This window comes from Antechinus flavipes, chromosome 4, assembly GCF_016432865.1.
Source record: "Antechinus flavipes isolate AdamAnt ecotype Samford, QLD, Australia chromosome 4, AdamAnt_v2, whole genome shotgun sequence".
NCBI lineage: Eukaryota > Metazoa > Chordata > Mammalia > Dasyuromorphia > Dasyuridae > Antechinus > Antechinus flavipes.
Window position 1 is genome coordinate 472895951 of NC_067401.1, and position 27134 is coordinate 472923084.

The following is a 27134-nucleotide window of genomic DNA, read 5'->3' on the forward strand; positions in this document are numbered from 1 at the left end:
GGGCTTTTAGCCTCAGTCCCTGTGGCTCCACGGGCTCTTGGCCCCCTCTGGCCCGGAGGTGCCTGTGTCCTTAGGGCACGATCCAGGAGGCTCCTTCCGAGGCGGCTCCGGCGCCGCCACCACAGCCTGCCTTTGTTTCCTCTCCAGCAGAAAGTAAGCGGCCCGGGACAAAGGCCGTGGGGGCTTTGCATTCCCAGAGCGTCACACACAGCAGGCACTCAGTAAGTGCCCATTGAATGATTACTTCTGATCACACTCCTGTCAGTGACTGACAGGGGCTTTGCAGGGGCTTGGAAGCCCGGGCCCTTGCAGTCCCACTTGAGAGAAACTGCAAGCCCCAGCGTGCATTGCAAGCATAGGTCGGCCTCGGTCTCGGACTTCCCTTTCTCCAGCCACTCCTCCATCGGATCTTAGTCTGGCGAAGAACTCCAAATCCCGGCGTGCGGCGCGATCCCTCAGGGAAACTCCAAGTTCCGGGATGCATTGCGCGGGCGAGCTGGATGGAGGTGTGGCGACTCCTCTCCCGTTCCCCTCCTCGCTTTTTTCAGCATGGCAGCTAATGCTTCGCGTCCCTTCGAGAAAGCTCCAAGTCCTGGATGCGTTGAGCGCTTATGCGAGCGGATAGTGCTCCGATTACCTTCTCTCTCCCCATCTTTCCATCTCGCTTCTCTGCCGGCTAGGGACTCCAAGTCCCGTCATGCATTGCGCGGCGGCGCAGACTACAGCTCCCGACATGCCGCTTCCGGGAGGCTCCGCCCCCACGGCTGCTCCAGTCAGGCGACGCCGCGGGCAGCTCCGTCCACGTCGGGGTCCTCGTGCGGCCCGGCCTCCTTTGAACGGCTGTGGCGGGCGGGTAGGCGTCCCGCCGCGGCTGCCGCTGCTACTCCTGCCGGCTCCATGGCCACGGCCTCAGCCTCGGCCGCCGCCGGCGCCCCGGCGCCCCCGACGCCTCCGTCGTCCTCGCTCCCCGGCCCCGGGAATGCCCGCTCCCTGGCCAGCTTGGAGCGAGACATGCTCTGGCGGGTGAGCCGCTGGGGCGCGGGCACGGCACGTGGGGCGGGAGGCGGGTGGGGAGGACCGGCCGCGTGTGCCCCCCAAAGTCCCCCGGGCTCGACAGTTCCGCCGAGGGTGGCAGGGCCGGGGGCGAGCCTTGGGCAAAATTCCCGAAAGTCTGTCTGTCCCTCTCTCCCCCTCCCCCAGCCCTGCCTCCAGCCCTGACATCTCTCTGGGGACGCCCGAGGGTCCCTCCTCTGGGCTCTGTCCTTTCCCCACGTCCCTCCTGAAGCCTCCGTCCTCCCTGCCCCCCGTGCTCCCTCAGTGGCCTCTGCCCCCTCCCTCCTGCCCTCCCATCCCTCCTCTTCCCACGGTCCTCCTTCCCCATTCTTTCCCGCGCCCCTTCCTGCCCTCTGCCGGCTCCCCCTTCTCCGGCCCGGGGCTCTCAGACCGGGAGGGGGCCGCTGCCCCGTCCCCCACTGAACAGGAGGGGACCGAGGCTCAGGAGCTCCCGCTCAGGGGGTGCCCCTCCCCCTTCGTCCCCCCTCTCCTGTGAGAACTTGGTGTGATCCAGGCCCGGGCTCTTGGCCCCCACCTCCCCTCCTGCCGGGCCCTCGGTTTCCCAGCTTCTCTTTGGGCCGCAGACCCCCAGGAGCCCCCCCTCCCCATCCCTCCAACACACGTTTAGGAGGCACCTGCTGGGCGCCAGGCGGAGCTGGGGAGGTCGGCTCAGCCCAGGGAAGCTGAGGCTGAAGCCGGGCCCTGCCTAAGCTCAGTCAGCTCAGAGGCTGCCCGTGCCCGCCTGTGCCCGCCCGTGCCCGCCGGCCACCCAGGTGGTCACCAGGACCCGCGTGCTTGGCCTCCGGCTGCTGCTGGGCCCCTGCGGTCCCAAGGGCCCCTGGGCCCTGTCCTGGGGGGGGGACAGGTGCTGTTTGGGGCCCCCCAGTTTGGCGCGGACCTCGCCCTCAGCCCCACACCCTGTCTCCCCCGTCACGTGTGGATGCTGCCTGTGACCCCTGGGAGAGGCTTCAGGCCGTGTTCTGCTCCCCAGCACATCCCCCTGGTCCCCAGTCGTGTCCGGGGCCCCCCAGACTCCCCAGCTTAGGGCGAGGGGGAGCTCAGGCTCTCGGCCCGGGCGCTGCCAGGCTGTCCCCCAGAGGAGGCTCCCTGGTGCCCTCTCGGAGCCGGCCCCTTGAAGGCCAGGGCTTGGGGCGGGGGAGAGGGAAGGTTAGGCCCTTCAGGGCCTCGCCCGGGCCCCTCCCCCCGGCAGCCCCTCCCCCTCTGCGGAGCGGGCTCGGGCGGGCTCCCTGGGGCGGACCGGGGCTCCCTGCGTGGGGCACAGGCTGGCGAAGGGCAGACGGAGCCGATTTGAGAATGGCGGTTTTGCCCTGCGAGGGCCTGGCCGCCGCCTGCTCCCTCCCGCTCTATTTTTGCCGGGTGTTCTCGTACGGTCACGGCCTGTGCACCTCTCGTCACGGTCCCCCGGCCGCGGGCCTATTCTGGGCTGCGGTTCCCTGCGACCGGGGGCCGGGGCTCGCTCCTGACTGGGGGGGGGGGGGGCTGCAGCTGGTTCCTGACTGGGGGGGGGGCTGCAGCTGGTTCCTGACTCGGGGGGCTGGGGCTGCAGCTGGTTCCTGACTGGGGGGGGGGCTGCAGCTGGTTCCTGACTCGGGGGGCTGGGGCTGCAGCTGGTTCCTGACTGGGGGGGCTGGGGCTGCAGCTGGTTCCTGACTGGGGGGGCTGGGGCTGCAGCTGGTTCCTGACTGGGGGGGGGGCTGCAGCTGGTTCCTGACTGGGGGGGGGGCTGCAGCTGGTTCCTGACTCGGGGGGCTGGGGCCGCCCTCACTCCCGGCTGACGGGGCCTCTGGGTCCTGCCCTAGGTGCTCGGCTGGAGGATCGCCACCAGCGTGGTCTGGTCCGTGCTGCTTCTGCCCGTCTGCACCGGGGCCTTCGTCTTCTTCAGCAGCCTCGACGTCCTGCACCCCATCCAGTGGATCTCGGGTCAGTGGCCGCTGGCCTGGCCGTGGGGAGGGGGGAGGGGGGGTGCCGGCGGTGCTGACTTTGTGACCTTTTCTCCTTCCGAGACCTCGGGGCCCCGTCGCTGAAGAACGGCTCCCAGGGGCTTCGCTGGTTTCCGGAAGGGGGCGGTCGGCGCGCTCTGGGAGGACAGACTCAGAGCTGCCCCCGCCTCAGGCCGTGGCCGGTGAGGGGCAGGGGCCCCAGGGGAGAGCGGCAGCCCCCAGACAAGAGGGGGATCCCGGGTCAGGCAGCCAGCGCGGGGACAGATGGAGGCCAGGCTCGGGCTCCCCTCCCTCGGGCAGGGCCGTGGTCTGTGGGAGCCTCTGGGCGATTGTGCGGCTGGGCTGGGGGAGCAGTCCCGGCAAGGGGTCCGGGAGGGCAGCTCAAGGCCCTTGGGCCCCGTCTCTGCCCTGTGATGTGCCAGACGCTGCAGCCCGGGGACACCGGACAGAAGCCAGCGTTGCCCTTGGGCCTGCTGGGCACGGGGGGGGGAGAGGGGGGCAGCTGGGTGAGGGGGGGCGACGCCTGCTGGGCAGGTGCAGAGGCGCCTGCCCTCGTCCTCTTCCCAGCCCCGGCCACGTCCCTTCTCTCCCGTGTGCACGGGGTTGGAGCTCCCCGCCTCCCCGCCCCTCCAGCTCCGTCTGCAGCCTTGCTCCCATTCACTGCGGGCCACCTGGGTTCCAGGGGTGGTTCTCAGGGGCATCTCTGTGCGGGAGGCCACGGGTGTTTGCAGGGAGCTAAGTCAGATCCCAGCTCACGCGCCCGGTCTGGAGAAGACCCGGGGGGGGGCAGGGGGAGAGACCTTGCCATCATGATTGCGGTTTTAAGGAGGACGCGGGAGGACGGTCACTGCGTCTGGTGCTCGAGGGCCCGGGGTGAGCCTCTGCCGGCCGCTGCCCCCTCTCCCCGTCACCTCCCGGATCCAACGGAGAGTCTCGTTTGCCCTGGGCCCTTTCGGGCTCTTTCCCTTCCGCCGCGCCGTGAGATCCCGACCTGAAGCCGCCCTCACTCTGTCGGACGCTGAGCACGGGGCGCTCCTTGTCTCTGAGCCTCACGGCCCGGGCGGGCTCTGGTGCTCCCTCTACAGTGGGGAGACGGAGGCGAGCGGGGTCGGGGGCTCGTCCAGGGTCCCACAGCTGGTGGGCGTCGGGGCCGGGCGCACTCCCCGGCCGAGCTTGAGGCCGTCCTTCTGTCCGCACGCGTCCTGCGGCCGGCTCCGGGGGGCTCCCGGCGGTCACGGCCCCCTCTCCCGTTTCAGACGCTCTCCACGACCTGTACGGCTCCTGCGTCCTCTCCTCCCTGCTGCTGCTCTCGGCGCTGGTCATCGTCATCAGCGTCTTCAACATCGAGTTCTACACAGGTGAGGCGGCCGCCGTGGCCGGGGGGGGGGGGGGGGGGGGGGGGGGGGGGGGAGGGGGGGGGGTCTCCGGCCTGGAGGCTCCTGGGCCGGGCTCCTTGTCCATCCTCACATGCCCTGTGGTCCGGCCCTCGGGCTCAGCGGTCCACGCCCCTCTGCCACGCCCCCTCCTCAGTGTTGGCGCCTGTGTCCCGAGCTTGTCTCCTTCCCCTCCTGTCCGGCGCTGGGCCAGTTTCCCCAGCTGAGGGAAGTGAGACTTCCTTCGCCGGCCTCCGCGCCAGGCCGGCCCCTGTGCGGAGGCTTCCCTCGGGGCCGCGTTCTGCAGGCGGGTGCGTGGTCCCCGTCACCGTGCGCTTTAGCCGCTCGGCCTCTGTCCGCGCTGCGTGAAGCCGGGGCTGGGGCCCCTCCCCCCTTCCCCCCTCCCCCCGCGCTGACCCTCGGCTCAGCCCCGTGGTCTCAGAGCCCGCCCCGGCCTGGGCCGCGCTCTCTCCGCAGTGGTGCCGTCCATCCCCTGCTCCCGCCTGGCCCTGATCGGGAAGATCGTGCACCCGCAGCAGGTGATGCACTCCCTGGTGCACTCGGCCGTGGGCATGCTGATGGCCTGGTGCGCGGCCGTGATGACCAAGGACCGGTACCACGTCCTGGCCGTGCCCTGCACCGACGCGGACAGGTAACCGTGGGGCCGGGGGCTCCGGGGCTGGGGGCGATCCTGCTCTGCCGCTGACCTCGGGCGGGGCCCGGCCCCCTCTGGCTCTCGGCTCGGTCAGTGCCGCTCTGGGCCCGTGGCCGTGGAAAGTCCGGGCGAGAAGCTTTCCCTCGGGAGGGGCTGCGGGCTGGTGCGACGTGGGGGCTCCCCAAGGAAGCCGCCCTCGCGGGCCGGGGAGCAGGAGAATCCTGGGAGTCAGAGACACTGTTAGCTGTGGCCGGGGACGTGTCCTGGGGCCCCTGGGCTCATTAGCCCCATGAGAGCAGCCAGGGAAACATGTTTGTCCCCATCCTGTGGATGAGAAAACTGAGGCTGAGAGGAGGTAGAAAGTGTTGGGAAACCGTGGCATGGAGTGGCCGACCTCCGGGGTCTCTGATTTGCTGATCCCTCCTGCCCCTTCCTGTCCCACCTTCCCCTTCCAATACTCTCTCGTGGCCCGGAGGGGCCTCTGCTTTCTTGGGGGCTTTGCCAGCTTGGGGGGGGGGCAGTCCCAGCAGCCCTGGGGCCGTGAGCGGCTTGTGTGCCCCCTGGCCGGGGAGAGAGCCCCCTGCTGGGAGCAGGGCAAGTCCCGGGGCCGCAGCTGCTCTGGGAGCCTGCGGCGGGGACGGGCCCCCTGTGCCGGGCTGAATCACATCGCCGCTTCCCGGAGGCTCGGCCGTCTTGGGCTCCTGCTGTTGGCCTTCGAGGCCCTGAAGCTCTTGGCCACAGATGGGGGGAGCGGGAGCCCCACGTCCGCGTGCGCTGGCCGGGCTCTGAGCCACCTGGGGCTGATGGGGGCGTCGGGGCCCGGGGGCCGGGCCGGGCTCGGGGAGACGCTCACTGTGCCTCGCCTGGGGCGCTCGCGGGCCCCCCTTCCCTGCTTCCCGGGGCCCCCATCCCGTCTCACTGCCCGCCTCCTTCCAGCCTGGAGAGCAAGGCCGCCCGCGCCTGCCTGAACGAGCATCACCTCTTCCTGCTGCTGGCCGGAGCCTTCATGGGCTACAGCTACAGCCTCCTCTACTTCGTGAACAATATGAACTACCTGCCCTTCCCCATCATCCAGGTGAGAAGCCCGAGCTCCCCCTCCCAGGGGCCCCCACCCCAGCCTCTGTGGGGGGCAGCGCCCCCTCCCCCACCCTCTTTCCTCACCTTGGCCGTGAAACATTTCTGGGGACCCAGAGCATCTGTCCAGGCGGCCAGCGCAGCATTGCTTAAGTGCCTACTGTGTGCCAGGCCCTGGGGTGAAGCAGGCCTGCCCCGAGAAGCTCCCATTCTGGGGCATCATACGGGGCCCCCACTGTGCGTTCGTCTCGTCCTTTGTGGGACAAGAGGGGGCTCCCAGGCTGCCCCCCGGGCTGAGGCGGGCGCTCTGCGCCTCTGGTCTTGCTCCTCCAGCAATACAAGTTCCTGCGCTTCCGGAGAGCTCTGCCCCTGCTCCTCAGGCACAGCGCCGTGGAATCCCTCTACCTGCTCAGGAACTTCTGCTTCCTCTACTACTTTCTGGGTGAGGCTCTGGGGACCCCTCACTTGCTCCCTCTGTCGTCCTGGCCCTGGGGGGCCTGGAGGTCAAGCTGCTGCCCCTGTTATGGCGGGCAACTGCCCCGGGCCTGGCCTGGGATGACCAGAGCCCCTCTACATGGCTCCAGGGGCATCTGGGGAGGCACGTCCTTGGGGCTTAGGCCCTCCAGTGGCTGGGCAGTCCTGGTTCTGGGCCATCCTGATTCTGGGCCAGCTTCTGGCACCAGGAGCTTCAGATGCACTCTGGAGGTCAGAGCTGGAAGGGACTGTGGACAGCTCTCCCAGCTCCACCTGGGGTGACCTTGAGACTCTTGCTCAGCATCCTGCAGCTGGGGCAAAGGGAGACAGGGTGGGCACTTTCTGGGGTGGCCTGTAGCTGTGGGCGCCACTGGGCTGTTACCCAGGCTGGCTCCCTCCCCTTAAGGGACTGATGTGGTGCCCATCTTCCTAGCTGAGTGTCTCTGCTAGTGCCACCCAGTGAGTGGGGGCTGAGATGGGCTCCGACCCCCGGCCTCTCCCGCCCGCTGCTCCTGGGGGCTCTGACCCCCAGCCTCTCCTGCCCGCTGCTCCTGGGGGCTCTGACCCCCGGCCTCTCCTGCCCGCTGCTCCTGGGGGCTCTGACCCCCAGCTTCTCCCGCCCGTTGCTCCCAGAAGCCGCCTTATGCCAGTGGGTGGGGGCAGAGGCCTTGGGCTCCTTTGTGCCCTCCCTGATGTTAGCTTGGTGAGCAGGGAGAGCTGGGCAGCTGAGTCGGGATATTGGGGAGACAGGAGCCCCTGAGTATTGTTCTGTTGGTGACCCACAGGAACCTTTGCGTGTCCTGGGTGCTGTCTGATTTGCTGTGTGTGCCCGGCAGATTTATGGGCCCAGCTCTCACCTATTTCCATCTTGGGAGTTAGGGAGCCAGGACACAAGCCAGTCACTCCACAGCATGTTTTAAGCTCCTTCTGTATGCTTGGGGCTCCTCCCCCTGTGGGGGCCCTTTGCTGTTGTCTCAGGTCCCTCCTGATGGGCGGTTACTCTCCCCCCCTCCCCCCTCAGCTGCCTGGGCCCTGAGCTGCCCCTGCTCCTGGCGCCCTTACCCCTAGTGAGCGGTGGGTGATGTGGGGGCGCTGCAGAGAGAGCCTCTCCCCGGAGGAAGTGTCTCAGCAGGTGCCATCTTGCAGTTAGACTGTTCTGTCTCGAGCCAGGAGCCTGCGAGAGGAGAGCCCTCGTCAGGGCCCTCTTGCCCCCTGCGGGCACCAGGAGGCTCCCCAGGGCTTCTGTGTGCTGTAGGGCCTGGCGTCCTTCAGACACGGGCAGCCTTGTGTTGCGTACCAGGGGCTCGGGCTTTGCCCGCGTTGACAGTTGGTTTGCTGTGTTTCCCCCCAGGCCATATCCCCAAAGCGTGGGTCAGCACCGCGATGGACCTCCAGAAAGATGAGTGAGTGACTGCTCTCCCTCCCCTCCTCCTCCCTCCTTCCCTCTTTCCCGGGCCGTGGGCACGGCTGCGTAACACAGAATTGTCGGCCTCCAGGTGATGGCAGGACCGTGGGAGAGGAGTGTTGGACACGAGAAGCCTGCCGGGCTCGGTTAGCTGCCTGGCCCAGGAGGCCCTGGCACGGCGGCCTTGGGGGTTGGGAGGATGCTCTGGAAGAGGTGTGGAGGTGGGGGAACCTCCCAGAGGTCGTGTGCCCACAGGGAGCTTGACGGAGGCCAGGCCGGGTGGGCTGCAGCTGGGCCCAGTGGGGCTGGGGCAGCGAGGTGAGGAGCCTGCTTACTTAGCAGAGGGTAGGGAGCGATTGGTGAGTTTTGCCCATTCCTGGCTAATGGCCCTGGGCCAACGGGGACCCCGGCTCCTCTTTGCAGCCTCCTCGTTTTCTGACCTCTGATTCTTGCCATACGAGGACCCCGCACAAGGCATGTGGTTGTTTCTGCCTTGGTGCCCTTGTCCATAACAGCACCATCTCCCACGGCATCTGTGAGGTCCCTAAGCACCCAGAGAGTGGGTTCCTGCCTTCCCTCTCTGCTTTGATCTCATTGCTGGCAATAGCCCAGACCTGGGTGGATGAAAGGGGCGAGTCAAGATAGCGGCCTGGGGGGAGCCTGGTAGGTGGCAGCTGGCACAGCTTAGCACGCCTGACGCGGCGGGGCTCGGTGTGGGCGCTCAGAACGTAGTGGAAGGGCATCCAGCGACCCGCCGGTGCAGAAACCTCATTGACTTATTTAGACACCCCTCTCATGGAGGAGTTTTTACAACTCTCGTAAAACTTGCTTATTAGTTGCCGTCTTCAGGGCATTCAGTGAGAGAGCAAGCTTGGTGGCGGGTCTTCCCTCTCTGACGGAGCTTTGGCTATTTTGGGGGAGTGCAGCTGGGGGGGGGTGTCCCCTTTGGGCCCTCTTAGAAGCCATGGTCAGCACAGCTTCAACAGCAGCGCTCCTGCGCGCTACTCAGTGGTTGTGATTTCCTCTTCATTGACTCGCTCAAACTGGCCAGAATGGTTTAAAAAAGTGGGAAGATGCCCGTGAGCACGAGGAAGAAGCTCCCGGAGAGCGGGAACTAGCCTGGGAGATCAGATAGGACGTCAGGGTCTCCTGGCCTGGCGTGCTCTTCCCAGGAAACACGAGGAGTATCAGACCCTCAGAGGCTCGATCAGGAAGAGCCGGTGCCCGCGGGGTCGGCCCCAGCAGCGGCCCACTCTGGCCGGACTTGCCAGAGCCCAGGGGGCGTGGCCCCGAGCACTGACCATCGGGATCCCTGCCACCAGCAATGGATGCTCAGGGAGCCTCGTCTTTGGCAGGAAGCAGCCTCCCCTGGACAGCCTGAGCGGACTCTTGGACCTCTCCTTGCTCTACCACGTCTGGCTCTGCGGGGTCTTTCTCCTGGTGACCTGGTACACCACTTGGGTGCTTTTCAGGATCTACGCCACGGAGGTCAGTGTTGAGGGGCCGCCCGCCGGTAGGGTTGGGGACTGAAGGCAGAGCTGACCCCGGCCCTAGGGGTCCCAGAGTAGCCTTGATGTCTTTCGGGATGCACCGAGTGCTTGTGAGGCTGCTCCCCCCTCAGACTCTGTCTTTGCTGCCTCTGTCCTCCCCCGGCCCCCCAGGACCCAGGGCTTGGCTCCCTAATGATATTTATGCACATAATGGAGAGCGGTCAGGTGTAAGGAAATGGGTGGTTTGGGGGGCTCGCTCCCAGAGGTTGGCTGGGGCTCGCTACGTTGCGGAGAAGGGGGGGGGTTGGATGTCGGCCGGAGCGGAGGGCTCTAGGTGCTTTCTCACTAAACGTGCCCGTGGCCGTCCTTGCAGACAGGGGGCAGGGTAGTTTTGGGGAGTTGCCTTGGGAGAGCCGCCGAGCCGGTGGCTCTGACCTCACGCTCTCCCTCAGAGGAGTCGGGGCCGAGACCCTTTTTTCCCGACTGTTGTAGGCCAGAGGGTGAGCTCCGTGGGCACGAGGCTCTCGTTCTCCTAACCCGTCTCTCTGATTTCAGGCTCACGCCTTCCCCGTTCAGCCCATGTTTACAGGAGATGTGGAGGAATGCTTACCCAGAGTCCTAAACGGCAACACTCCCCTCATCATAAAGGTACCCGCTGCCCCTCGCCCCCTCCTGGGGCCTCTCCTGCTGTCCGATTGCGCTGGGGCTGCCTTAGCTTTTGCAGGGAGGAGCTGGGCTCACCCTTCCCTCGGCTGATCGTTTCTGCTGGGGAGGTTGAGATTTCTCCAGCTTCGTCTTTGATTAAGGCTAGCCCGCCCTCCGTGCACCCCGATGAGCCGCTGTAGCCCCTCCATGAAGCCTCTGGGGACTCCTGTCTATGGGGCCCAGGGCGATGAGGGCAGCCAGGGGAGCCTCCTGGGTGCTAGGGGCCGCAGCAGGGCTAGAACCCGGGCTCTGGCGTGCTCTTGCTCCTCCCTCCCCCCCGTTTCTCATGGCCTGGGCCGTTCTGTACTGCTCAAGCTCCCTTCTCCCCTGCGGGCAGATGGCAGAGCCTCGGGGCAGGGGCTCCCAGGCACTTGTGCTCCCTCCTGGCTTGTCACCTTCGGCAGAGCCCTAAGAGACCTCTGTTCCCTGAGTTACATGGAGGTGATTTTTAAGGACAAGATGAGAAGAGTAATAGAGCCGCTTTAGAGAGAGGGGGTTTTTCTTTCCTTTTTTTTTGACTTTTTATTTTATTTTATTATTGAAGTTTTTTATTTTCAAAACATGCAAGGATAACTTTTCACCATCGACCCTTGCAAAACCTTGAGTTCAGATTTCTCCCCCACCCCCTCCCCAAACAATCCAATGTATGTTAAACGTGGTAAAATACACGTAGATCCGATATAGGCATGTGTATTTATACAATTCTCCTGCTTCACGAGAAAGATCAGATCAAAAGGAAGAAAAATGAGAAAGAAAACAAAATGCAAACAGCAACAAAAGAAGTGAGTGCTGGGTCGTGCTCCCCACTCAGCTCCCACAGTCCTCCCGAGAGCAGACGCAGGCTGGTGGTGCCTTCTCAGCCCCGATCAATCACTGGGAAATGGGTAGAAGGAGGGGCCTTTGGTCTCTGGGCCTTCTGGACAGGGGACGGTCCAGGACAAGCAGGGTCTTCTGAGCAGGGCTCCGCACACAGGCCCTATAGGTCGGCCCCCGTTTGTCCAGGCCCGTTAGTGATGGGCCAGTGCACGAGCCGCCTCTCCTGCTGTGGCCGTAATGGGCTCCCAGAGACATGAGAGGGGGCTGCCTCCAAACCGACCCCCGGCTCCCAAGAGCCGGTGATGGCCCCCAGGGGCCCACGTGGGTGGCCGGGCAGCGTTGGCGGCCGAGGAGCACGCCTGGGGAGGGGCAGCCACGTTCTGAGTGAGCAGGGGGCAGAGGAGCGACTTTGCAGCTTCCACGACTCCAGTCTGTTTTGTGGGCGTAATTACTGGGGTTTCTCAGCCCAGATTTTACATATATCAGTGTTTGCCATATTTGTTCCCTGCTGGGAAGCACTAAAGAATACAGCTGGGTCTTCGGGAATGCGAGAATGGCCTGGGCGCATGCAGGATCTCAAGAGGCTGAGAGCTGGAAGCCAGCGTGGGCCGGTCAGGCCTTGTGATTGTCCGGGAGCCCTCCGGGCTGGTGGCAGGAGCGCGCTGGGGCCCCTAGCGGGACCACCTCTGGCCGGGGAGGGGGGGTGTCATTAGAGACCAGGCTTACTTAATTGGCCATTGTTCGTGAATAAAGGATCCTGGCTCTTAGTTTTTAAGGGCCTTCTTGATTCTTCTGTGAGCAAGAGAAAGGGGCTCTCTGCGTTGCCACTTTCCCAGGCACCACCCTCCATTATCAGGGCGCCATTTAGTGCATTTGGGGACTGTCCAGCCCTGACCAGCATGCATCTGTCTGTCCCCCCAGTATCTGGCCCTGCAGGATCTCATGCTGCTGTCTCAGTACTCTCCTTCCAGGCGACAAGAAGTGTTCAGCCTCAGCCAGCCAGGTATCTCAGACTCCTGCCTCTGATTCGGGCAGGGTCGGGGGGCTTGGGGTGGAGTTGTGGGGGTGAGAGCTTGGCCCTGGCTGCTGGCCTTGAGCAGTGTGGGGCTACTTGGACTCAACAGGTTTTTCCCCTTCTTTTAAGTCTTTAGTACATAAAGGGCAGGCTCTGAAGAGGGACGGGTTCGGAAGAGAAAACAAACATGAAAAATAGTACTAAAAAGGACAATCCATGACAGATTCCCAAGAGAAGCCATTGTCCGAGGGAAGGCCACGGTCCCCGACCTGATGGCTTTGGGTGAATTAGCAGCACTGAACCCATCAGGAAAAGGATTTTAAATGAGAATGTTGTATTTTCTCCTTTGTTCTTCGTTTTGCCTCTCCTCAAGGACATAACTAGTCAGTTGTGGGGAAAAAGACAAAGGCGTTGTAAAATTTTAAAGCTGAAAGGGACCTTTGAGAAATCTCATTTGACAGGTAAGGAAACTGAGGTTCCCAAAAATGACTCAGCCAAGCTCACGCAGCTGATGAAGGGCAGGGCCGAATCGAAGACTAGAATTTAACGTTTATGTGCTTTTTCTCCGACACTCTCTTTCCTGTCCAGAAAAAACTTGGAGCCTCGTGTGAATGTGGGGCTCTGCACTGGGAATCAGGTGTCCCCCACAGACCCTTCCAGCCCTGGCTTGTCGAAGTCTTGCCTTCTTAGCACAGGGGTGGGGGTGGAAGTCCCCTTAGCAGGGAAAAAGCAAGCCAGCCAAGCTCCTAGACCTTCCAATGAGGGAAACTGTGGGCACCCAAGGGAAGTTGGGACGGCTTTAAGGAAGGAAGCCGGCAAGCATTTACTGTGCACCAGACACCAAGCTAAGGGCTAGGGACACATGGAGGCAAAAAGAAAGTCATCTCTTGCCCTCAGGGAACTTGTGTTCTTTTTTCTTCTCTTTTATATTTTTGTAAATTAATAATTTCTCCAGTTGCACGGAAAACAAAATTTTTATTTTTGTTTTTTAAACTGAGTTCCAGATTCTCTCCTTTCCTTCCCCCCCCACCCTGCCCCCACACCGAGAAGGCATTTGTGAAGTGTGTAAACATTCTGTAAATGTCACGTTGCAAAAGAAAACAGATTTCTCCATCCGTCTCTCTCCCTCGCCAAAAAAAGTAAGCTTCAGTCTATTCGAACACAATCAATTGTTTCTTTGTGGACGGGATTTTGCATCCCAGAGTAGTCGTGGATCGGTTGTACTGCTGAGAACAGCCAAGTCGTTCACAGCTGGCCATCCCGGTACCACTTTGGACAAGAACCTTTCCTTTGGCTTGGGTTCTCGGAGGTTTTTCTTAGAGCGTCCTGCTCATCGTTTCTTGTAGAAAAATAGTGTTCCGCCATGATCGTATACCACAGTTTGTTCGACCGGTCCTCACTTGATGGGAACTTCCCCTCAATTTCTAATTCTCTGCTCTGAGAAAAGAGCTGCTGGAGATCTTTTTGTCCAGAGGTCCTTTTCCTTTTGAAAAACATCTCTTTTGGGATGTGTGCCTCATAGTGGTATCGTTCAGTCAAAGGATATGTGTGATTTTATAGTCCTTTAGGCATAGACCTTATCTTTTGATTATTTATCAGTTGGGGAATGGGTCTTATTCTTTGTAAATTTGACTCAGTTCCCTCTATGTTTGAGAAAAAGAGACACTTGCTTCAAAATTCTTTTCCCCCATGACTTGCTCCCTACAGAAGGAATGAAGAGGAAGGGGCATGGGCCTTCTCCCCCTCCCCCCCTTGTTTGGGCCGCCCACAGACTTCCCACGGCAGCTGGTTGAGATCTCGGATTCTTTTAACTCGGTGTGCTGTCATGTCACGATGGCCATGTTGGCTACGTTTTTGGTTTTGTTTTGAAGTTGGGTTTTTTTTTAATTCACTAGTATTTTATTTTTCCAAAAATGTGCAAAGATAGTTGGAAAACCTTGTGTTCCAAATTTTTCTCCCTCCCCCTCCTCCCCAAGACAGAAAACAACCCAGTACACATTAAACATGTGCGATTCTTCTAAACGGATTTCCACATAGATCAAAAAAGGGGAAAAATGGGAGAAAAAAAAAAAACAAGAAAAAGGGGAACATACTATGCTGTGATCCCCCTTCCGTCTCCCTAGTTCTCTGTGTGGATGCGGATGGCTCTCTCCATCACAAGTCCGTTAGACGTTTGGCCGCGTTTTTCAGGCTGTTCTCTGATCCCCAGGCGGGCACCCCCACAACTGGGTGGCCATATCTCGCGAGTGTTTGGCTCTGCTAAACGACTTAACTCAGAAGCTGGTGACGTACCAGGAAGCTGCCGCCACCAATGGGCGAGTGAAGCCCCCGTCCAGCCCTGTGGAGCCCAAGAAGCCCATTGTGATGGAAGGTAACTCAGGGCCCCCCACGGGCTGCCTCCCTGTCCCCCCATAATCCTGCCACAGACTCCTTTGCTGCCCCCCATGCTCCCCAGGATTGGCTGCCTCACTGTCTCCCCAGTCTCACTATGATAGGCTGCCTTGCTGTCCCCCCAAATCCTGCCATGGGCTGTCTTGCTGTGTCCCCCAATCGGCATGGACCACCTTGCTTTACTCCCCTCTCCACTGCTGCCTGCCTCCCTCCTTGACATGCCCCCAGTCCCCACGAGTCCCTCTCCATCCTCCCTTGGCTATCTCACTGTCCCCCTTCCTGTCTCCGAGTCTGAGGGTAAAAGTGGCTCCTAGCTCCCCGTCCTAGAGAGCTCTCCCCACATTCCCCAGACAGAGAAACCGAGGCTAGGAGAGCTCGAACGGCGTGTCCCTGGTCCCAGCTTGCCGGGTGCCAGGCCCGGTGGTGAGCTAGGCCCCGTTGGGCAGCCTGGCACAGTCCCACCCCGGAGCCTCATCGTGCCGTGTTCCCCTCCCTCTGCCCGGGCCAGGAAATCTCCCTGTGTTTCTGGGGGTGCTCCTCAGAGCAGAGAAAAGCTCGCTGACCCCTTGGGGCTTTTTTAGCAGAAGAAACCGCCTTTCAGACTCCCAAGGCCAGTCTGATGTCAAAGTCTCTGATGCCGTCCCTGGTGAAAGCCTCCCTCTTCTCCCCCAAGTTTGCTTCTCCCGACACCCTGAACCCGGTCTGCTCTCCTTACGGGGACGGCCTGGGCAATCGGGCGGTGGGGATGGTGGACATCAAGTCTCCTCGGCACGAGGGCGTCCAGAGCCCCCAGCTGACCAAGAGAGGCCCCCGACTATGGACTTCCCTCACAGGTGAGGAGGGGCCCCAACCCCCAGGAGCTTCCACTCTACCGGGGACCCCTGCCGGAGCCGGCTGGCCTGGCCTAGAGCTCGGGGACAGCCGGTGCTGGGATAGAGGGAACCCCAGTGATTATGCTTTTGTTACCGTGAAGCAAACGTAAACCAACTGCCCCCGTCCCCCCTTTCTCTCCTCAGACCCGCAGAGCAATGGGCCCCGGAGCCCCCATGTCTCGCCCCCCCCAGTTCGTCGTGAGGCCCGACATAAAGGCGGGGGCCCGCCCCGGAAGCTGTGCCAGTGGCTGCAGAGCAAGCAAGAGCAGGTGCGTGGGAGCCCTTCCTGGTTCCCAGAGTCACACAAGGGCCTGAGTGGCTTGAGCGTTGGGTCCGGGTTGGTTGAAGCGGGCCCAGGGCGCAGCAGGAGGAGCGCCAGCTCCGCGTGAACCAGGTGCCAATGCTGCCTCTACCACGAGGTCCCTGTGGCCCTGGACGAGGCCTGCCGCTGCTCTGCGAGATGGAGGCGCTCTCTCTGAGGGGCATTTGGGCTCCGGGTGGTGGCTGATTGTCAGGGGCCGGTGTGCCCGGGACTGGTACCCGAGGGGAGTGGGCACAGGGGCGCTGGCACGGTGAGCTCCTTGGGGGGCGGCCTTGGTCATGGCCGGGGGGGGTGGGGGTCATGAAGAGTCCTGATCAAAGGCGCCGCCCTACGGCCCAGCCTCAGCGTGTTTCTTTGTGCAGGTGAAGAGCTTCCTGGCCAAACGGGTGCTGATTGTGTACTTTTTCAGCAAGGTGAGGACCCGGTGCCGGGGTGGGATCGGAGGAGGGGGGAGGCGGGACGGCGGCCTGGCCGAGAGGCTGCTCCGGGGCCACCTGTGGGGCAGGGGCCCATCCGTCCAAGCTCGGTCGTGGCTCTGTCTAGCCTGGGCGGGCCGGCAGCGTTTTCCTTACTGTTTTGGTGGCTGTTGCAATTTAAAACCGTTTCGGAGAAGGGCTGCCCGGGTGCCCAGGCTCTCCTGGCCCCAGCATCTCCCTGTAGCGCGCTCAGAGGGCAGGGCCAAGGCTGGCTGTCCGGCCTCCTGGGGTGTCCCTTGGCCATGCAGGAAAGTCCAGGATGCTTGGGTCAGAAAGAGCGTCGCGGGCCCCAGAACTCAGAGGGGGAGTCGTTACCGTGCAGACGCCGGGGGGCGTCCCTGGTGTCCGGGCTCCGGCCGCTTCGTTCATTAATCCTCCAAGGAGCAGAGCTGCTGCCCGGGGCTAGGGGAAGCCGGAAGGTGGGAGGCGGCTCCCATTAGGTTTTAATGTGGCTGCTCAGGAAACGTGGGCTCCAGTGCTAGGTTTGTCCCAGTGCGTGCCCTCTGGGACAGAGGTCTCAGGGGTTCCCCAGCGGAGGAAGGGGAGCAGAACTGGGAGCACTGCTGTTAAAATGACCACATCGTAGAGGTGTCTGGGCAACGGTTCCAGAGAGCAGACTCGGTGAACCGTGCTGCGCACTGGAGAGAAATCACCTTATTCGGTTAAAAGGTTTCCTTTTTGTCTTTGGGGAGGGATTGAGGGGAGGGAAAATGGGTTTTTATTAGAAAAAAATTCATTAAAAAAAAATAGCTGCTGTAGTTTTACACACATGGGTCCTTTCCCTCTTTCCCTGAGCTCTTTGGGCACAGGCCCAGTGGCGGTGTGGCTTCTGCTCCTCCTGCGGGGCCGACACATCACCCGGCTGCCGCTGGGCCTGGGTGCCCCTGAGAGCCCGGCCGGGGCTGCTGCGCGACGCGGCGTCTGCGACGGCCTCGAGGTGAACTTGCTTCTCTTTGTCTCTAGCATCCGGAGGCCTCCATCCAGGCGGTTTTTTCAGATGCTCAGATGCACATCTGGGCCCTGGAAGGTAAGGGCTTCTCTTTTGTTCCCCCTGAGCATGGGTAAAAACCGTTTTTGCTTTGTCTTTTACACTTCTTTCTGTGCTGGGGGAGGGCGTCTTCCCTCCGGGTCAGGAGGGAGACATTGAATGTCTGTCCAGCTGTCCTGGGGTCCCCGTCCCTGCCTTCTGTGGTCGGCGGGAAGGGAGGGCTCCGAGATCGCAGCCGAGAGCTCTGGCCCTGTCCCCCGGGGCCCCGAGGGAGGCAGTGCCATCACTGTCCGCCTTCATCAGAGCCTGTGGCTTGTCTGTCCCTCCTTTGAGGTCTGTCCCACCTGGTGGCAGCGTCCTTCACCGAAGACAGATTTGGAGTTGTCCAGACCACGCTCCCCACCATTCTGAGCACGCTGCTGACGCTGCAAGAGGTAAGGCACGCAGGCTGAGCCCCGGGGGGCCTCCGAGAAGGGCAGGACCTCCTCAACCTCACCCAGCTTAGAAAGGGCAGCTCTGGAGGAGCTGGGGCTCCTTGCCCTCCTGCCCTCAATTCCTGTGAGGACTTGTCACTGCGCAGGGGAGGTCCGGGGCCCGGGCCCCTTTTGTCCAGACTGTCTCTGTCCTCTGTCTCTGTCCATTCTTTGTGCGTCTCTAACTGGGGAATGGGTCACTTTGTTGAGCCCCTGGCCGTGGGCTTGGCCGAGGAATGGAGAGCGTGGCCGCCCTTCTCTAAGGAACCGGACAACCCCAGACCTCCTCCACAGTCGGGAGAGCATCCCGAGCACAAAGGATTGTGGTCACGGCAAGCCTGGGCTTGGCCCCCGGCCGGGCCTTAGCTCTGGGGTCTCCAGAACAGTTTGGCTCCATGGGTCACAGAGAGGGACTGCCTGGGTGTTTTATTGGAGCCCTGAGCCCACCCGAGCAGCGCCAGCTTAGCCTCTGGCCGGCACAGCCTCTCTGTCCCGCCACTGCCCCTCGGGGGCCAGTCAGCGAGCACCCCTTAAGCCCCTGCTCTGGGCCAGGCACTCTGCTGAGTGCTGGGGGTCCTGTCCTCCTGGAGCCTGCAAACCGATGGGTACAGACACACTACGGGTGGGATTGAGGGACAATGAAGGGGTGGGGAAGGCTTCCTGGGAGGGGTGGGAGTGGAGGAGGGAGAGTGTTCCAGACCAGGGGTCAGGGAGAGCCAGAGAGAGGGGCCAGAGCCACGAGTCCAAGAGTCAAACAGCCCAGAGGCTGGTGTTTGGGTCAGAGAGCACAGGTCAGGGAGGAGGGGCCAGTTCGGGAAGGACAGTGAAGGCCATTGGGAGACACTGACTTTGTGGAGGGACGAGGGGTAGAATGGAAAGGGGAGTGGCCACTGCAGGGTCCAGGGGTGAAGGCCTGTGCCAGGGTAGGGTCAACATCAGAGGACAGAAGGGGGGCTATTAGAGAGATAACAACAAGGTGACATCAACAGGCCTTGGCAATAGATGGGCTGCTGGGGGTCAGAGAAGGGAGAATCAAGGGTGACTCCTGGGGTGTGAGCTGTACACGAGAGGGAAGCTAGGAGGGGGTGATGGCCGAGGGGGAAAGGTGACAAGTTCAGAAAGGAAGCTGGGCGCGGGAGGTCGGCGGCGGAGCCGGGCACAGGCAGACCCAGCACTGTTTTGGAAGGAAGGAGCAGGGCGAAATCCAGGCTCAGTTCTCCTTAGCCAGGTGTGCTGCCCTCCTCCCCGGCCGAGGGAAGAAGCTGTCTGGGCTTGGTCCCTCTCAGAGGGGATCTGCTTCTGAGCTTGATGTCCCGGCTGAGGGAGGCTGGCAGTCAGCGCCGTACCCACATGGGCATCTGTGAGAGAAGGGCTCTGGGGATCCTTGCCCCCAGTTACAGATGAGAAGACTGAGTCCCAGTCCTTGCAGTGTCACAAGTTTGCCGTTGCCAAATGTTCTAATGAGGGACTTTGCAGGAAGCTTAGGAAAATCCTCCGGCCTGGCTCAGTGCTGTCCCAGCGCCATCTGTGCATCTGCCGGCCTGCTGCTGCCTTGGGGCTGTGTGTCAGACCCTGCCTCGCACCCTAACGCTCGCAGGTGCTTTAAACGGTGCATGACTGTGACCAGCTCGGGGCTGCTTGGGTGACGAGCCGAGGCTGGAGCCTTTGGGTGGAAGGGGAAGCCGCTCCAGAGCCCGGGCCGGCAGCACAGCTCTCACACCTCTGAGGACTGAGGTGACAGCCCAGAGGAACGGACTGCTCTTCTGCAGCCAAAGGCATCCTGCCATCCCGCCGCTGACTCTGAGTGCCCGTTGGCGTTGGGTCCCATGGACCGGGCCGTGTTAGCCGCCTCTGAGCTGGCCGCCTTCTTCTTGTCCCTTAGGCGGTCGACAAACACTTCAAGCTGCCTCATGTGTCCAGCAGACCGCCCAGGATCTCAGGCAGCCTCGTGGACACTTCCTATAAGACCCTGAGGTTTGCGCTCCGGGCGTCCCTGAAAACTGCCATATACAGGATAACGACCACTTTTGGGGAGCACCTCAAGTAAGTTTGTCTGGGTGGGAACCTTTCAGCCGCCGCCCAAGATCTGGGACTCCTGGAGTCCTTGAGCCCATTTGAGAATTATGGGGGTTCAGGTAGTCAGGGCTCCTTGGGGATTTTTCAAAGTCAAGATAACCCCACTTGGAACCCAGAGGAAGGCCCCCAGTCTGAAGTTCAATCCGGGTTGGATTGAGCTAAAGTCCTTACCGTACGAAGGATAGGCCCTGTCCAGGAGCCTTTTCTCTCATAATTTAGACCCAGCACCAACAAGCGGGTCGGCTCATTTAAGGGGGGCCGTGGGAGGTGAGAAGCCCACATTAGAAAGGAAGTGGCCCCAGGAATGGGCGCCTGACTGAGAACCATGGGCCACACAGGAAGGAGCCCCCAACAGACTAAACACTAAATTTGAGGAGAACCGGCCTTTTGGAAAGGTGCTTAATACCTGTCCCTAGTCAGCCCCCAGATCAGGCAGGTGTCTTTGGGAACAGCCAGAGATCTAGAACTCCCCAGGCCCTCCTTGCTGGGGGCTGCCGTTCTGCCGAGGAAATCTGCACCTTCGCAGTCAGGGTCCCCCTCCCTTCTTATCCATGCAGGTAGGTGCCCAGAGAGGCAGGGTGGGCTGAAGGTCCCCGTTGTGGGAGAGTAGGCCGGACTCGGGCCTGTTGCTTTGCTGTGATCTCTTGCTTTCTTCTCCAAAGCAGATATTTAAAAATAAGAAAATGGTGAATTAATAGATAAAAGCAAGAGCTGACAAAGCATAAGAAACTTAATCTGAAAAAGGAGAAGGAAAGCAGTCATCACAATTAGAAACACAAAGCATCTATCAGAACAAGGAGACTGTCATAAAGGGTGGGGTTTTCCAGGGGTGTGGAGCTGAGGCTCACCACTCTGGTCTCTGCTAGGCCTGGCCTCCGGGGCGGTCCAGGCCGGTCGCCCATTCTCTGCCCCTCGGCCCCCTTCAGGACTTTTTGGGGCTCAGACCTCTCCTGTCCAGACAGGCTCCTTCTCAGAGCAAAGTCTGTGAAAGCCCTGCCTGGGCCCAGCCTGCAGGGGGCTTCACGGATCCATGTCTTTGTTAATAGCAGTACTTTTGCCAGAAGTCATGGAAGAAAGGCATGGAGGGTCTTTACCCACATGAGAAAAATAACATCCTTTCTATAGCCATTCTCTTCTGGGTAAGAGCAGAAGTCCACCCACCACAGTCAGTCACTTTCCCCTTCTCGGTGGGGGACGGTGATCTTTCTAGGGCTCCTTTTCAGCTTTGCAGACCACTTTGCTCACACAGTTTTGCTTGAGAGAGATCCCGGTTTACATATGGGGAAAACAGACTCCGTGCCTTTCTCACAAACTGTTTTCAAGGAAGTGGCAGAAGCAGGATTCAAACTCAGCAGGCCTGAGGCCTTTAGGTTTTGCCTTCTTTCCATTGCAGTGTGGAGATGGTATTAGAAGTGTTGCAGTCGGTGATAATCTGGGGAGACGGACTGGATCTGGGCCTTCCTTTGTGTAGGGAACCTTCTGGTGAGGAAAGGCCCTCATCTAGTGCAGGTTGGCTCCTTCTCAGCACCTTTGCCTTAACTGCCTCTGGGCAGTTAAGTGGCTCGCCTAGGAGTGGCCAGGATTGCTCAACAGTGGGACTGGTTTTCTGCTTTTGAGGCTGGTCCTTTAACCATTATATTCCCGAATCTAATAATACCAGAGAAAGAGAATAGAAAAAGAAGGGAATAGATTCCCTATAGATGTCTACATAAGATGTCTAAAAAATACAGTGATCTCAACAGAAAATGGAGACGTTGAGTTCATCAAGTTGTCAGTACAGAGAAGTCCATAGATTTCTTTCAGACTCCCGTGCTACCAATTATACAAGAAAACACGACGAGAAACTTTTTCAATAGAAATAATTAAGTATTTGGGAAGTATTTTAAACATAGATGATAATTATCCAAGCAAATATCAAACTATTGATAGGAAAAAGAAGATAGAAATCCTGGAGACATTCACTGTCCGTGGATAAGTCGAGTCAACCTGGCAAAAAAGAAAGTATACCCAGAGTATTGTATAGATTCGCTACATTGCCAACCAAAATACTAGAAGGTGTTTCTTTTTTTGTTTTGTTTGTTTTTGAGTTGAGAGTATAACTGTCCTGTCCCTTCTCAGTGAACATAGTTTATTTATGCTTATTAGCCTGGGAACCAGTAGCCCGTAGTTCTAATTTGTTTCTTCCTGTGTGACCTTGGAAAAGGGAGCAGATGCTTATTAGACACCTACTATGTGTCAGGTACCATACGAGATGCTTAACAAAGATCCCATTTAACCTTGTGGGTAACTTGCCCCATTCTGAGCTTCAGTGGGGCTACTCCTTCATTCTTGAATAAACAAGAGTAAATTGATAGGGCTGAAAACAGACCTCTTCTCTACTTACTGAGTTGGTTAAAATCCTTATAATTAAAAAAACACTTTGCTCTTTCCTTCTTCCCTTTTGTCTGTCCTCCCCCAATATCTGTGTCTTCCTCAGCTGAAAGTCCCTCCTTCCTGAGTCCTTAAGCTCTTACCCCCCTCCTCCCCAGTATGGAGACCATTCCTCCTTACTAGGAAGAGTAGAGTTTGACTTAGGGGGTGCTGAGAGTCCTTGGTCCCCTTCTGGCTCCCATGGTTTGAGACGCTATCATGTCAGGAATGTCCCGATAATGAAGGGGAACACAGAGAAGTAGCACCCGGGCCCTGGCCCCCTAGGACTGGAACTAGCTGAGAGACAAGAGCCGTGACTAGTTGGAACAGGGGAGGGTCTCCAGCATCCGGGAAGAGTGGCAGAAGATTGTCCCAGCATGCTTAAAAGAGTGACTGGGAAAGGCTGCCTGCCCACATCCCTGAAAGAAGCCAGGTTGTCAGAACAGGCCCCCGGACAGCGAGTCCAGAGCTGTCGCAGCCAGGCCTCCCTGGGCCAGCCCAGAGGGGCTCCCTCAGGACCACTCACTCTTATTTAGCCTGGTTGTGACTCCCTTGGGTCCACGTGTCCTAGTTCACACACTTCAAAGTTGTAAGTCCAGGGGAGGTTGGGGGGAGACCCTGAAGAACCACAGACAGAGACGGCTTCTCCAAAGGTCAACCTAGGGAGTGTGGGACCGGCCAAGGTCATCTTGGGCAACTTCTGATGGCTGGGGGTCACCTGGCTACCTCCCCTCTTCCTCGATTGCAAGGAGAGTAGCAGCCGGCAGCTCAAACCTCATAGGAGGGAAGTGACTTGCGGGGAGTACAGTGCAGCAGAATTAGAACCCAGAGCCGAGCTCCTCCTCCAGGTGCTTGTTTCTGCTCCTTGTTCATTACCATGACCCTGAATTGTTCAGAAAAGCCTCAGTTCTCTTTCTTATGGAAGATAATGGGGCAGCGCTCTATCCTTGGGTCAGTTTTGAGTAAAGAAGGCAGCTTAGCTCTTAAAAGAGAGGCTTCAGGAGGTCAGGCCAGAGAGAGAGCTGGAAGGGGCCGTGGAGGCGTTCTCGGCCTGGGCTCGGAGGAGGCGCTGCAACATCGGCAAAGTTTCCCCTTGACAGCCCCACGGGTGATATTTCAGCTTATTGAGGGCAGCCCCAAGGGACCTTTTCCTGGCCCACTTCACAGAAGGGGAAGATGAGATCCGGGGCAGGAGCGGGCCCAGCGTCCCGTGGCAGGGAGTGGTAGAGCTGGGTCCAAAGCCAGGTCTCTTCTGCCAGCCTGGACTGCCGGTGCGTTTCGAACCAAAACCTTGCCTGCTGGGTATTGTTTTCCTCAGAAGCCAAAAAGGTCACCTCACGGTCTCCAGGTAAATTTGCCTTAAGTGTCAGGACAGTGATAGATTTGGGGAGAATGAAGAAACCCTCAAGTTATAGCCATCCTTGGGTTCAAAGCGAAGGGAACTTGAATCCCTAAGCTGTTACCTTTGAAAACTCTTCCTGTGGGCCATTGTGTTGTAACGAAGCAGTTTGGTTTAAGGGATCTTACATGAAAGGCAATCCAGAAAACCCACAGCTCCAAGATAATGTAGGGGTCTGGTTCAAATCAAATAATAAAATCCAGAAAATTCACTGCCAGGCCCGGAGCCCCGAGTCCGAAGCAGGTTCCGCGGTGGACGGCCCCGTCCGGCGAGCGCTCTCGGGGCGGGTTGGCCGGGGCTCCCCGGCTTCTCCCCCTGCTCCTCCATTTCCGAGCAGAGCCTCGGACCTGGCGGAGAGCTCGGTGCCTGCTGAATTGTTCGGGGCGATACTGCCTTCGTGTTCTGTGGTTCATTTAATATACTTCACGTAAAATAAGCTTATGCTTTGAATTTGTGTTTCATTCAGCGCGGTGCAGGCATCTGCTGAGCATCAGAAAAGACTTCAGCAGTTCTTGGAGTTCAAAGAGTAGTTAAGTAATAGAAACTGTGTTCATTACCCTGCTGATACTGCTGCAGATGGGACAGTAAATGTTCAGCATTCTTGGATCAGAAGAAAACGGACTAATTAGACGCTTCCTTTGTCGTGGTGGTTGCTTTGAAAACTATACTTTAATGGGAGAAATCATGGAAAGAAATTCTCAGCCGAATAACAGAAAACTGCTTTTTTGTACTGATGATTTTTTTTTTTTTTTTGGCTAGAGAGGGGGATAATAAAGTCTTTATTCCTCTCCGTGAGCATCCCTTGACAGCGGATTTGTCTCTTGTTCATAGAACTTGGAAAGTTTGAGCTCTTCCTTTTGAGGAAGTGGACGGTCGGTGCCCAAAGGTACCTGGGTGTTTTGTTTTTTTGTTTTTTGTTTTTTGTTTTTTTTTTTTTACAAAGAAGCACCACTGCAATGAGGAGGTGGCAGGCTGCTGGAGAAAGACAGAGCCTATGGGGAAGGGCATGTTTTGTTAATCTGTCAGGTTGTGTTTTTGTTTATGGGGAGAGATTAAATTTGCGTGATTATCCAAAAGAGCCTTCTCCGCTTACAGATGCCGACTTGACATTCAGGAATGTGGAAAATTTCACTTCTTAAGTTACAAGATTAAACATAAACATTCATTTTTATGAAAAACAATCGACCAAAATCTGTGAATCGAACTTAGTGATTTGCTGGTAAATAAGCAGCGTATGAGTATTTGTTTTTTGGACTCTGAATGAATGTGCTTGCTTTTTCCAAAATGGAACTTGATACAGCGGTAGGGTTTTTAAAAACAAGAGGAAAGTTTTGCAAAAGGGAAAACATGGACGACTTTTTTCTTGGGATGTTTTTGGAAGCCAGATTTCGTTCTGTCAGGTTGCTTTGCAAAGCTCGGGGACCTCGGAGAGGGAACGGCCTTTGCCGTGTTGGCTGTTTAATTAAAATATAGTGACCGAGAAACCATGTGCCTCTTGTCCACGGGGGTGGGGGCCCTTCCCGGCTTCCAGGGATGGAGGCTGGGGATCTCGGGGGTGGGTGTTGTGGATGAATTTGCGCACCCCTTCTGTCGGCCGGGCCCCCGCCCCCAGCTTGGAGCGCAGCATCCTGCACAGCATGTCCAATTGCCGGCTGTCGATCACTTTAAGATGGGCCGCTTCTGCCCCAAGGCCCTCTTCAGCCAGCACATACCAAACCAGGAGGTTAAGTGAATCCTGCTGGCCTTTCAAGTTTCCCTTTGTGAGCAAGGCCCCAAGTTTCGGCCGTCGGGCGCTCTCCCCGCTTTCTGTTGAATTCCTAACGTGGGATGGATCGTTTTTTGTTGTTAATGTGAAAGTTGAGTTTTGAATATCATCACCTCTTTGCCTGGACCCAAACAAACGCCCCGGCTCACCAAAAGACAATGGTCAGGCCGTGTCTCGTGGTCCAGGGAGCGAGGAGCATCGAGCGGCTTAGGTTCCCTTCCCGGTGAGCAGCATTCCGGGTGATCCCGTTAAGCAGGGCCGGTGCTACTTAACCTCTTGCTGCCCTGGGCCCGAATATGGGGCCATTTAAGCTTTGGAATCGGGTTCAAGCTGCTGACCGAGAATACGATCTTGCCATTGACCAGGCGGTCTGGGGGAAACAGCTCATCCCGGGGTGCCTCTTGCCACTAGGCCTTGTGCTAAAGGCTCCCCACCCTCCCATGGTCCCTCGGTCAAGTGGAAAGGAGGTGCTGGCAATGGACAAGGGGGCGTGGGCGGTGGTGGTCTTTAATGGGGGCCCCTCACATCTGCGAGGCGCTCCCTGCTGCACCTCCAGGCGTCTGCTCATCTGCCTGGAGCCCCCGTGGGGCTGGCTTGACCCTGACAACAGCCCCAAATGCCCCAGAACACCCAACAGGATGGGCAGCCCCGCCTGTTAGCCCCTCCCGTGGCCAGGCTGGGCATCCGTTTGTGACTCCACAGAGGTGGCCTCTTAGTTGTGATTTTTGTGCATCTTGCTGTATTTTTCGCTCTTGAACTTTTTTTTTTTTTTAATAACCTTTTGTATGCCGAGCAGCTCGAGGTTGGAAAACAACTTGGAAATTTTAAATGGTAATTAAAGTGTGTGGCACGAAAAGGCTGGATCTTGGTTGTCTGTTCCTTTGTTAGTTGGCGAGACGGGCAGAATGGGCAGGGGTTCCCAGTGGCGCAGAATGCTGCACCTTCCTGGAATCTTGTAAAATCCCCAGGACACCAAGGGAAGAAGGATCCCGGGTTTAGTCCTGCTGCTGTGGGAATTGTGATTATCTCAGAAGTGGAGAGAAACCCGGATCTGCCTCCAGTGGGATGTGTCCGGCAGGGAGACGTGGAGCAAGCCCGCCCCCCTCGATGGCTCCCTCTCCTGTGGAAAGGGGGCGTACTCCTGTCAAGAGGAGAGCTTTGTCTCTCAGGACCTGACCCGGGGACATCTCTCCCTTTCAGCCCTTCTTGGTTTTCTTGCTTAAGGTGAGGAGACCCTGTTAACTCCTGGTTCCGGTCAGGGCCAGACCCACTTTGGAAGGGCCCAGGTTCTTGGGATTTTACCCAGTTTGGCTGGGCAATGATCTGGGCCCCATTGTAATGTTAAGCTGCCTGCATTCTCCACGTCTCCCTCCATCTTCTTGAACATTCTTCTTCGGGGCCGAGTTTGAGGTGCTGAAAGCTGCCTCCTCGCCTCCCCTCCCTGCCCCCTCGCTCTCCAGCCCATTTTCTTGCCAAAGAGTATTTGTAAATAGATCGTTTTCCCCCAGGACGGGCGACATGCCGATTTGCTGTTGCCTTCGTTCAGATGAGATTGATGAGCCACCCCCCCTTTGGACTGACCCTCCACATTGGGGCCTGTGTGACGGGTGGGGGGGGCAGTTAGCTCAGAGCAGGGGGAGGCTCAGGGGCTTGTGGGCCTTGAGACCTGGTGACCGGTCTGGAAGATCGGCTCTGTCCGGCTGCCCCTCGGAGGAGAAAGCACACCTCCGGGACACACGGTGGCCCCACAATTCTGCAGGCCCACAGACTTGCCCTGCCTAGTGACTGCCACTGTCAGCGGGTGAACTGTCCCGGGGGGGCCCTAGATGCCATGTTTCCCATGGTCCTATGCGCACTTGTACTCTGTGCGTCTGCTGGGGGGGCCGGGCCTAGACCAGGGATCCCATAAGCTGACAGCTCTGTGGGACCGGAATATCTCCAG

The 27134-nt window shown here is 59.2% G+C and overlaps 1 protein-coding gene across 2 annotated transcripts; it reads left to right on the top strand.

The window, feature by feature from the left end:
* The first annotated feature begins 422 nt into the window (after positions 1 to 422).
* On the top strand, positions 423 to 26050 carry NDC1 (NDC1 transmembrane nucleoporin). Of its 2 annotated transcripts, none has more exons than XM_051999645.1 (18): positions 423 to 1023; positions 2874 to 2994; positions 4271 to 4372; positions 4865 to 5039; positions 5979 to 6117; positions 6450 to 6558; positions 7942 to 7993; positions 9351 to 9483; positions 10041 to 10133; positions 11928 to 12009; positions 14231 to 14392; positions 14997 to 15245; positions 15429 to 15553; positions 15969 to 16019; positions 17046 to 17109; positions 17404 to 17504; positions 19426 to 19586; positions 23894 to 26050. In XM_051999645.1, exons 1-18 carry the CDS (start codon positions 550 to 552, stop codon positions 23955 to 23957), a joined length of 2457 nt encoding a protein of 818 aa, XP_051855605.1. In that variant the 5' UTR covers positions 423 to 549; the 3' UTR covers positions 23958 to 26050. The 2 variants fall into 2 exon arrangements, with proteins under 2 accessions (XP_051855605.1, XP_051855604.1); XM_051999644.1 differs by having other exon boundaries at positions 450 to 1023; positions 14994 to 15245.
* The last annotated feature ends 1084 nt before the right edge of the window (positions 26051 to 27134 follow it).